This window comes from Lissotriton helveticus, chromosome 1_1, assembly GCF_964261635.1.
Source record: "Lissotriton helveticus chromosome 1_1, aLisHel1.1, whole genome shotgun sequence".
NCBI classification, from domain to species: Eukaryota; Metazoa; Chordata; class Amphibia; order Caudata; family Salamandridae; genus Lissotriton; species Lissotriton helveticus.
The window spans coordinates 4,842,599-4,854,605 of NC_136057.1; the positions used below are offsets into that span (position 1 = coordinate 4,842,599).

Here is a 12,007-nt window from a genome sequence, read left to right on the forward strand (position 1 = left end):
TGAGACAAGGGGAACAGGCAGAAATAAGAAATAGGTGGGATAAAAATAAGAAATAGGTGGAAGAGAGAGAGAGAGAGTGGGGGTGGAGTTAGGAGAGAAGATGTGAGGTATTAAATTAAAATAAAAGGGATGTGGGGAGACAAAGAGCAACAGGGGGTGAGAGCATAAATTAAGTGTAAGGGAAATGGTATTGAGTTCAGTCTGTAGCTTTGTTTACATGAGAGTTCTGGTGTGTTACTACACTCCTCTCACCTCAGTGTTGATATTGGAGGACAAGTGTGTCTGCCTGTTCATTGACGAGCATTGAACTAGGAGGGCGTGAACTTCCTTCACCTTGCCTTTGGTCAACAGCCACCTCGCAGACTCGGGAAGCCACCTTTAAAAAGAGAGAAGACTGTGTCACAAATAATGTTAGTAGATATCTGTTCGATTTCAGATCTCAGGCACTAGGAGATGAATGAAAGATGAGGAGAAGGACATCGTCAAGTCTTTAGTTTAAGGGGACTCAGAACACATTTATCAGAAACTCCAAGGAAAGGTAGTAGTGATGGAGAGGGGGATTCATCGTGGGTAGATGATGCTGGCACTGATTGTTATGAAAAATTGAACACCTTGAACCATCTTCAAAAAGAGACTCATTTTGAGGACTTTTTCCAAACTGTCCGAAAATGTATCAATGACTATTTGAGGTCTTGGAGATACGGCTTGAATTCTCAGGGTTACACTGGGAACAAACAGCACTATGTGTAAGATAACAGCACATGGACATACAAGAAACTGATTCAGACCACAATCCGGATACCTTGGCATAGCTTTGTAAATTGTAAATTGATACTTGTGTAGCACACTACTCACCCGCAAGGGTCTCAAGGCGCTTGTACGAATACCGCTGTGGAACCCATCCTGGCTTTCCCTGTGAGGTGTCCACTCCTGGGCACCCCCAAGGTGGAGACCAGGCATCCTTAGCGTTGTGGGGGCCGTTGTGGAGATTAAGCAAGCTATTGCCCAGAGTTGCAGAGCGGGACTCCATGATTGGAATAGGCACCGAGGCGAGAATTATGAGGTCCGTGGAATTTTTGAGCCCAAGACCCACCGAGGCCGGGAATTGAACCCTGGTCCCGGGCTAGACCTCTGCATCAGGGTCTGCCGCTCTAACCATTGAGCCACACTTCTCCCTAATCCCTGTCTAAGACCCCAATGTCAAAATGAGACAGAGGAAAGTGGTAGAGCTGTGGTGAGCATAAAATGAGATGCACTAGTAGAGCCATGCAATGGGCCAGACTCTTGGAGAGCAAAGTGACTGTCATATACAGATCATGATTCTACTCCACTCACCATATGCTGATAATGATGAAAATATAAGGGGACGTGGCAGCAATGAGAAGCCACCGCCAGTCCCGGATCAGGTACGCCACTGGGGACAGGAGCATAATTCCAAGAGGCCAAAAAATGCTGGTCACGACCCAGGACTTGGAGCGGTGATTAACCTCCACCCACTCCACAGCTGCAAGACAAGACAAGCTGATTAGATCTGGTTTGCTGTTGATCATCTTCATGCAGAACTCACATCTGTATCAAGGGATAATACTATTCACAAGACATTTTGACCATGAAAGGGCTGTAATTTATTGTTGTTTTCCCATCCCTCATCTGCATTATAGTCAACTTAGTCATTATGTAATTGTTTAGACCATAAACTACTAAATGTAAATGTAAATGTATTTCGATTTATATAGCGCACAAATCACCCAGGGGTCTCAAGGCGCTTGCTTAGGGAACCCGTCCTGGTATTCCCCTGTGAGATACCCCGGCAGGGTATTCACAAGGTGAAAGCCAGGCATCCCGCTGCGAGGGGCCGTAGTGGAGATTAAGCAAGCTATTGCCCAGAGTCGCAGAGTGTGACCCCGTGAGTCGAGTAGGCACCGGAGCGAGAATTGTCTAGTCCGTGGAATTTTTTTTTTTTAGCCCGAGACCCACCGAGGCGGGGAATCGAACCCTGGTCCACGGCTGATCTCAGCTTCCGGGTCTGCCGCCTCTAACCACTGAGCCACGCTTCTCCACAAACTATTATGTCACACAACACACAACACAATGCAAACTCTAATACCAGCTTAAATATCATCCTATTACAAAGGTTATTTTACTTTTGAAGAGGCAATGGATCTGCTTTGATTTCTACCCTTCACCTCAGATCACCTCAAATCAGAAAATCCTGAGGGGCATATTTACAAGCCCCCTGCACCGTCAGGGGGCTACTCCATATTTACAAGGAGAGGAAAAGCCACCGTGGGTGACTTTTTCTCTCCTTGCAAATACGACCCATTCACATGCAGGACTTTGCGTTGAAGGGGTGTTCCATGGGTTTTCTGTGGGTGTTCCCACGCAACACCCATGGAACAAGACACATCTCCAGATTTACGAGAAATCGTAAATCTGGAGATGCGTTTGAATGCTACGCCACCCTAGAGGTGGCTTTGCGAGGCGCAACGAGGGGAAATGTTTTCATTTCTCCTCGTCTTTTCCTCTATCAATGCATGCTGCATTCTACAGCACGCATTGAAAGAGGAAAATGCCTGTAATGGTTGTTTTTGTGCAGGAAGGTGCCCCTTCCTACACAAAAATAATCTCCCCACGATGCAGGCATCCTTGCACCATGGTGCTTGCGCCAGCGCATGGCTGCAGTTTGTGCGCCAGTGCAGGGGGAAGCACAGAGATGCGACATATTCTTGTAAATATGTCGCATCCCTGTGCTTTGGAAGGGGTTGGGGTGCCACACTGTGGCACTTGCTTTTAGATCTGTCCCTGAATGAACTAGACACCGTAGGTTGAAAACACTGCCTCCAAGTAGTCAACCAATGGTTGCTGAAAACTCACCTCAGACGTAACTCATCCAAAACATAGATTCAAACATGCAGCGATTAGAACTACCGTGCTATGACCATCTGGCCCAAGGAACTTGTACCACCAGCTATATTGCCAAATGAGAAACCTAGGCCTGTTCATGAATTTTAGACTATATCTCGGGTCCCCACAAAAAAAAAACAAGGGCCAAATATACTAACATTAGGCATCGCAATTTCTAAATTGTGATTCTTCGAAAATTGCAATTTGGAAATTGCAACTCCTCACTTATTGAAGTGTTAAATGTCATATAGCATTTCCAAGTGGGTCGCAAACTGACTTACCTCATGAATACTATGCACTTTGCGGCCCATTAGGAATCGCAGCCATCAGGTGCCCATGTCTGTGATTGCTTTTCAAAAAAGCAGATGTTTTTTAAATAAATGCAACTCCTTTCCCTTAACCCCTTCACTGCGGCGGCTATTCCGCCGCAGTGCTAAGGGGGCTGGGCGGGCGCGTGGCAGGCGCATGCTGGTGATGGAACCGCTCCGTCACCAGCCGTGGTTGCGCTGTGCTCATGACGGAGCGGTTCCGTCACGGCCCGCCCGCTCAATGGAACGCTCAGCGCAGGCGCGGAATCCGCGCCGCGCAGTTGTGCCGAGCGGGCCGTGGCGGAACCGCTCCGTCATCAGCACAGCGCCACCGCAGCTGATGACGGAGCGGTTCCGTCATCAGCAGGGGAGGAGTTAAAGGAAACAGGAACGCATTTAACAGGAATACTTTCATTCTTTTCTTTAATCTGTTTAAGAAGAGGCTGTAGTCCCTTAGACCTTTGCATCCTCTTACATAAATATATATTTTTTTAATTCACAAAGGAAAGAAGTTCCTAAGGAACTCCTTCACATTTGCAAATGGGTCTCCACTACATGTTTGCAGCCTTAAAAGTTTTGTTCTACAACCGAAATTTGGTTGTAAAACATACCATACCAGTTTGGCATTTTTAAGGGACGTCCTAAACACACCCCTTCCAAATACCCATATCAATTCCATTACAAATAGAACTTGGGTCTCAGGTTACTAAATCAAAATTTGATGTCTGTACATTTAAAAAAGCATACCGTGAATTGTGCCATTAATACCTCAAAAATCCTTTGTACATCTGGCTCTAAGGGCCCGATTCACCGAATGAACTTAAGACTCAATCCTAAACTTACTACTATTTTTGTATTCACAGAATGCACTTACTACTTTTAGTATTCACAGAAGTTAGGATTTTGTCTTAATTTTGTCTTAAGACAAACTTAAGTTAGGATTTTGTCTTGTCTGTCTTAAGTCTGTCTTAAGTCTGTCTTAAGTCTGTCTTAAGTTTGTCTTAGGAGTCTGTCTTAAGTTTGTCTTAAGACAAACTTAAGACAAAATTCTAACTTCTGTGAATACCAAACGTAGTAAGTTCATTCTGTGAATGCCAAAATAGTAGTAAGTTTAGAATTGAGTCTTAAGTTCATTCTGTGAATTGGGCCCCAAGTCACTAATAACACTTTACATGGTAAACCTTCCTTATCTACCCTTCCTGAAGAGAGTTTAGGCTACTAACTCCCTAGTTATGGCTCTTTTTTTATCATACAATTGGTCTCTATCTGTTGCCTTACAGCTCATGAGACTGTAAAGAATCCACAACTCAGCAGCAACACATATCGTTCATGTCGTCTCGGGGCCAAAATGTCACTCGCTCTTCAGAAGCTTCACTGAATTCTTCATGACAGACACCTGCATCATCTGAAAGGCCATTTTTGGCAGAAGCAAGTCCTTCATCAAAGTAAAACTGCAAATGCACTCACAGTAGAGAACCCTTTGGTCTAAACTGGCATTCCAGCAGACCCACCTTCCACCAAGAGACACATGATGGAACTAACAACAGAACTTTGGGATTGTGTCTTGGCAAAGAAGAGAACAATGAAAGATAACCTGGACTTAAGAAACACCATTAGGACAGAGATCTTCCAAGGTGATCCCAATATGAGTACACAGAAGCACCTGCCATCCATGGAGGGGGAGGCCAACACTGAACTCAGGATCATGCCACCCACAACTAGAGAAAAACACAGTAAGGTTGGTTGGCAAAACCATGTGCAAATAACTAGTTCTCATTTTCTAGACCCCATGCAAAACCACACTTACATGGATGCAGTGACAGCATATGACAACCCTGACGTAAACCACAGCATCAAATCTGAATACAATAGTTAACAGAAGGCACCAAACTATTGGCTTTACACAATCAACATTAATTCTTCTGATCCTGTAAACACAGTGAACAAGTTTTGTCAGCTTTGCCAGTGCATTGAGGCTTTAAAAACATTTGCAATTCAAGCTTGACCATCAGAATGTATTGGCTGATTGAGAGTGTTTGTTCCTGTTATTCGCCCACCTACTGGAATTCCCTGCCCTGCGAAATCAGACCCTGCACAGACCTCTTGAGCTTCAAAAAGCTTCTTAAGACTTAGCTGTTCAGACAAGCTTACGAGTAAGTACCCAGGGATCCGGCACTTCCTGGAGCAGCGCTATGAAACCAATTTGGTGCAGGTGCGCTTTACAAGAACTTGCTAACATAACATAACAATGTTTAATGAGCAGTGAGCATCATTGCTTTGTTATCAGTCATGGTTATTGCACCTTGATTGGTTTCTTATTTAAGGGCTTGACCTCGAATATGAGGGAAACAGCGAAGGAGAGAGAGAGGCAGACAGAGAAAGATGGGCATGTGGGGAGCCCCTTATTGAATGAGAAAGAAGAGGAGAAGGAGAGAATCCACCCTTTAGGAAAGATCAGTTGAAGAACTTTCTGCAGACATGGATATGGAGAGCCAAGTGCAAAACTGTGATACATGCAGGGTCTCAGACTTTGATTTGCAGTGGTTAGCAGAAGATCAGATTACATTAACCCCTTCCACGCTGATGACGAGCTGGGCTCGTCATGAGGTAGCCTCCTGCTACGCTGATGACGAGCCCAGCTCGTCACGTAACATGCGGTTGCGGAAAAGTCAGCGTACGAGCGGAATTCCGCCCGCACGCATGCGGCTAAGAAAGTTGAGGAAGGCCAAGGGCTATTTGAAATCCAAAGTGGAACAGCAGATATTTCAATGATGGAATCCATAGCAGCGGGTAAACATCAGAAACCATGAACGGCACTTTGCCGAGATCTCATGCTATGTTAATTTGTATAATGCACAACTCGGCCAAGAGGGTATCTCGGCTCTGAAGTGGGAGCTGGATGGGCTGAGTCAGAGTTAGCCTTCAGTGAATAGCCGGGATTTCAATTTCTTGTAGAATTCAAGAGCTGAGGAGGGGGATTGTAAGAAGGTTGGTTTCTGCTTGTCGAACCAGAAACCAAGATACTTGTCAGGGTAAGTCAGAAACACCCCCTAAAATATCCTGTGCTCACCTGCTGGTAGCATGGCACAGAGAGCAGTGTGGCTTAACTTAAGAGGAAATGTGTAATGTATTTGTGCAACACTTTAAACAGTAAAACAATGAAAACACCAAACAAAAAGATCCTATACCTGGTTAGTAAAATAGACCTTAATTTATTGAACAACACAAGACCAAAACAACAAAAATCCAGTGAGTAGAACCGGAGTTATGAATTTTTAAAGAATAAACTAAAATGTTGTGCTTAAAAGCAAAAAGCGCCAAGGGGACCTATCTGGACACACTAGACCGGGACAAATCAAAAGTTCTCGCCGCCTGTGATGGAGCGCGGCTTGGGTAGAAGGGATCAGTTTGGCCCGCTGCAAAGTACATTGGTTGCGTTGCTGTTGAAGATGAGATGCGGGGTGCAGGTAAGGCGATGCATTGCTCTAGACCTACCAAGGAAGGTGATGCATTGGTTCTGAGCCACACAGCTGGCGATTACTTAGATTCAATCTTCATAATGGCGGAGATGCAGTGGAGGAGATGTGCTGGTTCCGGGTCCGTGTGCCAATGGCAATACATGTATTCAGCTGGGGCAGCACTTCATATCTACCTCCAAGGTACCAGGACTGGGTTGGCACCACTTGGCAAGGCACACTCACAAATGGCACAGTCTAAGTGCTGTAGCAGTTGATTTCAAAGTCTTTTATGTCCCTGAAACCTCGATCAGGAGCTAAGCCAAGAAGCCCTTGGAGTCACTTTGGTTCTGGGTTCAAGTTATGTGGGCCTAGTCCTTCTCACCCAGGCCAGGAGGGCAGCAGGCAGTAGGTCTGCACAGCAAGAAAGCAGTTCTTCAATAGCAGCAGTCCTTCTTCCAGGTGGAGTATAACAAGTCTTGAAGCATACTGAAGTGATACGGTCAGAAGTCCAATTTGAATACCCAGTGTTGCCATTGAAGTAGGAGAGACTTCAAATAATGCCTTTGAAGTGCACAGAGGTGGTCCTCCCTTCCTGCCCTGGTTCCAGCCTCACTACAGGGGGTATGCTGCAATGGCGGTGGGTCCATTAGGGCGCTGGGGCGTTGACACACAAGTCACGCCTGCAGCTCCCTTGGCGGCTCTGTCTCAAATGACAAGGCCTGTCAGTAGGCATGACGCCGGACCGCCCACCCCCTTCAGAGTCGAAAGGGGGATGGCGGTCTGGCGTCATGCTGACTTTCATGCATTTTCAGACCAGGGGGTGGCGTGGAGCGCACAGCAGGCAGCAGCACAAGTGCGCATGTTGGGTTTAGATCTCAGAATTTTTACGACCGGCCCAGTCATGCGCACGAGTGTTTGCTCCTCTGGCTGGTGGCTATGCATTAGGAGAGCGAAGGTTGATCAACACCGCAACTCTCGGTTCCCTAATGGGCGGAGAGTATCCCTGCTAAGTCAATCCTGGCACTGCTGGAGCAGCAGCATTAAAATTGGCTGAGAGGGGTTTGTGAAGCGGCTGTTGCTTCTTTTCAGAAGTTGAGGGGGGAACCGGGCACAGGAGGAGCAGAGGAGTGTGGACCCGGTCAGGTAAGTTTTCTTCTTTTTATTTTTTTATTTTAATCTCCCCCGACCTCCACCCCCCCAGCGACCCCCTCCGCAACTCAAGTATTGCGAGCTGCGACTGCTAGGAATGGTAAAATATTTTTTGCGATGCTCAACAGACAAATACTGCAATTGATGTCTTTCCATGTCGTGATATGAAGTGGTTGTTGGCATTTTTTTGATGCCTGTGTTGTTTAAATACGCGTGCTCTGACACTGTGTGATGTGCGGATATCTTCCCATGTTGTGATGTCAAGTGGTTGTTGGAGTTTTGGGCCACCTGTGTTGATTGTACTCGTGTGTCCCAACACGTTGTCGAGTTACCGTACCGTTTATATTTAACAATACGGTCTTAGTTTGTGAAATAAGTGATTAAAGGGATCACATAAATGCGCTTCAACCTCCGGGAGAGTCTGAGAGATGTGTGAGTGTTCCACCGCATTGAAGTTCTTTTGGTTCACTGGCAACGTAGTCCTTGTAACCTTTGCTGTATATGTTCCCCATAATGTCTTTAACTTGAAGGTATGTAGGTTTACTGCCAAGTAGTTCCCCATATTTGTTGAAAGTACAATACAGAGTAATTGTTCAGATCCTTAGGTATGCTGTAAAGTAGATATTCTGCAACAAGTGCTCAGATCACCTTGCCGAGCGTTATTGATAGTTTAGCATTTACATGAATACAAGCGTTGTGCATATGGATGTCTGGTCTTAGTGTCAGAATTAATTTGCAGCTACATGAGGTTTCCAGGCCTTGCTTGTTGTGATTGTAAAATGGTTTATGGTTGATGGCACAGAGTGAAAATATCACAGGCCACTTTTGATAAACTCGTTAATGATGCTTTTGTTTGGTGAAACACTAATCACTCTCGCTTGCTGAGTTGTATCGTTTCTGTCCATCTACGGGAGACTTTTGTGGTCAGGTGAGGCAGCACGCAGTGATGTGTAGGGAACAGTAGACCTCTTAAAGGGAAATGGACATGTAGAGCGCGTTTTAGGTATACATAGTGTAAAAGTCCTCGTCAGAGTTGGAACCGGTCAGTGAGATTCCCTCAAGTTCAAGTGATGTGGGGATTAGACAATGATGTCACCAATGTGACGAGAACCGAACAGCATAAAATGTAAAAGAGCCAATGAGATTATCGCAACTCACCTCATAAACAAAAATGCAAACTCATAAACGTGCAACTTCCCCCAAAGCCTGGAGTTTAAAGCCGGCCTAGAGCGTCCCCACTTCTAGTTCCACAGGGTCCGCATTTTGTAATGACTGTGAGGCTGTGACTTGCTGCTAGTCTTCTGTGCTCTGATTGGTTAAGGCCCTGCTGGGTAACCAAAAGTATGTGAGTCTTTTCCAGTTATTTGGGGGTACAGGTGAGTCTTGAGATCTCCCAGTCGTCAGTCAAGATAGGTGTGGGCCGGGGTGCGCTCTCTGGACAGTTTGGCTATATGTTTCTTCTCACGCCATCTCCATGTTTCCCTCTTCCTTTCTGTCTTTCTTGTCTCACTCCTTCTATTACTCCCTCCCTTTCTATATCTTTCTTTCTCGCTGCCAGTCTCTAACTAGACGTCTCAATCTGACTGTGTGCCCGCCCCGTCCTTTCTCTATCTCTCTCTGCTCCCCTCTTCTTTTCTGCTGTCTCTCTCCTTCCTTTTCTACGCTTCTATCTCTTTATCAGTGCTGGGCCATAACTATGTGTCTCACCCTGTCTATCTCCTTGCCCTGTCTTTCTCTCTCTCTCTCTCTCTCTCTGCTTGCCTCTCTGTTACCAATTCTCTCCCCAATTGTTCATGTCTTTCTTAGTCTCCCTTTCTCATCGTGCTCCCTTCCTCTCTTTTTCTGCTCATCTGCTTCACTCTACATGTCTAATCTTATCTCCCCTTTCCCTTCGTAACCACCCCCTCTGCAATATTGCTATCAGCCGACAGAAAACCTTGTCGGTGGGAGGCTTGAGACATGCATCTGGGACTACAAACAATTTAGCCATGATGTTTACTCTTTTGTGTCGGAGGGAAGCACCTGGATCCTCTCCTGTCAATTAGTAACGGGGGCATATTAGACTTGTGAAAGAATAGCACACAGTGGCACAGATTGACAGAGCACATGGTAGGCCGGCGTCAGATATGAATCCGATTAGACAGACAGTTTTGCTAGTCACTGTCTTTGTTAAAACAGATTCACAATTGTTTTATTAACCTTCCTGCTTTCTCAAATTTGATTGAAAATGCACTATTTGCCTACTCTTTTTTCAAACTTTTCTCTGGGGGAGGAACCGCCCTGAACCTCCCATAGGTGGTGTGAATCGCTCGCTGCAGTGCAGCACAATAATTGTTTCACGCCCTGCAACTTTCAAATGTCATCAGCCACCACTAGTAGGCTGCCCTTTGTATCAGGACAGGACACACCCTGTTCAGGTGTACATGTGAGGCTGTTCCCAGCTCCTCCCTCCCATCCTTCCAGGATGGCCTATTAAATCACACCTAAGCTCCCATTATGTGCGGCTGTCTAGAGGGAATACAAAAAGCCCAACTGTCACACTCCCCAGACGTTTACTGGAGACAGGCTGCAGGTACACAGGGATAAGAGTAGAAAAATTCTATATTTATAAAATAATTTTGAAGTTAGAACAAGACACTAGAAGCAAGACACAGAGCCTCAGCATTTGAAGAAATCAAACAAAGCTATTAAAGAGGACATTTCTGACCCAATGCTGCCGCCAAAAAGCATCCGTGTTCAATAAAGATCAAAGCAAAGCAAACAAAGAAGACGGTATTGCCCACACTCTGCTGCCAAAAAAACAAGCCTTCATTGAATTAAGTTTTATCAACAGAAAATCTGTTTACCACTAGGAGGCAAAATAGCTTCTCTTTCCACTTTTTAAACATCAATATTGCGGTTTCATTGCCAAAGACTATACAACTCTTTTTCGTTCCTCAATAATTCACCCAGCTCTTGTCCTGAGGAGAACCCGTAAAACAATTGGGGTTTGAAATGTGTAGACCATTACCTTTGGGAGATCCTTGTAAAACGTGCATCAATATGAAGGACTCAAATTAAGTTTTAGCAAAAAAACAATTTCTTCAAGTCCATATTAGATAAGCCTGGACCCCCATACTGTATACCAAGGGCGTCAGTTGTAAATGTATCGCTTTAGACCTTCAATTGCCATTATTGGTGAACATTGAATACTCTCTGTTTCTTTCTGTATTAATTCTTGTGTTGCTGTCATGCTTAAATCTTTCTTTTCACATTGAGCATAATGTTTTTTAAGAACAATTTGCTTATTTGAGAATTACTTGCTGGTATCTTCTCCTTTCATTGTAAGGAAATCGAAAGCTTGAAATGTGACTGACTAAAAAGTATAAAAGATTTAGAGATCATGTTTATTGAGTGAAATGACCTTCACCAAAAAGTAAAAATGTGTATGAATCACACAGACACCTATTGTTGTTTTGTATTTACAAGTTCTGGGATCCATGGTGGTTGCATTTAATGACCCAACTCCCCCTATGTGAAAAAATATTTATAAAAGTGACATTTTTAAAATTGTAATAATAAATGTAACTTTACCATTTAAGATGATTTATCATTAGAAGTCCATGGACACTAAACATGACAGCTCTATCTCCTTCCGTTTGGGAATTGCAGCTAATTGTATGATCAGATTACTAATCTTTAGTCCTGCCTTTGCATTTGTTCTTCAGTTGCTGCAGCTCTGCTGTTGGCCACTAGTAAGTTTGAGAGTATAGAATTCATTTAAGTTAGAAATATATGGGGATGGGCTGCGGGTGGCTATCTCAAGGGAGGTGGACTCAACTAAATTACGGAAGTAGTGGGGCATGGTATTCATCAAAATATCAACTAGAAATTATCAAGAGGCCAAAATATAATGGACCAAATCATTGACAAGGTAACTATGCACAGGTAAGTATGGGGTGACTTTACTTCCTCCCATGTGTATGTACCTTTACAAGATATGTATCTTTCTGGAGTGTAGAATTCGGAGTTGCCTATAGTGAATCTATACTTAAGTATATACACTTACTTTTTTGATATATTGGTCCTTGATATTTAGACCTCAAAAGTTTGGCCCCACAATATTTTCTACTCAATATTTTGATATTCAACCCTGGGACAAGGTGGGCTCAGTCTGAGTAATGCAATTATATGTAAGTGATGAAAAGA

General features: G+C 44.5%; 1 protein-coding gene across 1 annotated transcript in view; it reads right to left on the reverse strand.

Annotated features, from left to right (window-relative positions):
• The window catches only part of LOC144766764 (solute carrier family 22 member 7-like), a 383,697-nt gene that overhangs the window by 307,033 nt on the left and 64,657 nt on the right, over positions 1 to 12,007 (reverse strand). The window contains exons 4-5 of the mRNA XM_078650508.1: positions 1,336 to 1,504; positions 253 to 376 (exon numbers count right to left, since the gene is read on the reverse strand). Coding sequence (XP_078506634.1) covers positions 253 to 376; positions 1,336 to 1,504 — 293 coding nt within the window. The remainder of the gene's footprint in view (positions 1 to 252; positions 377 to 1,335; positions 1,505 to 12,007) is intronic.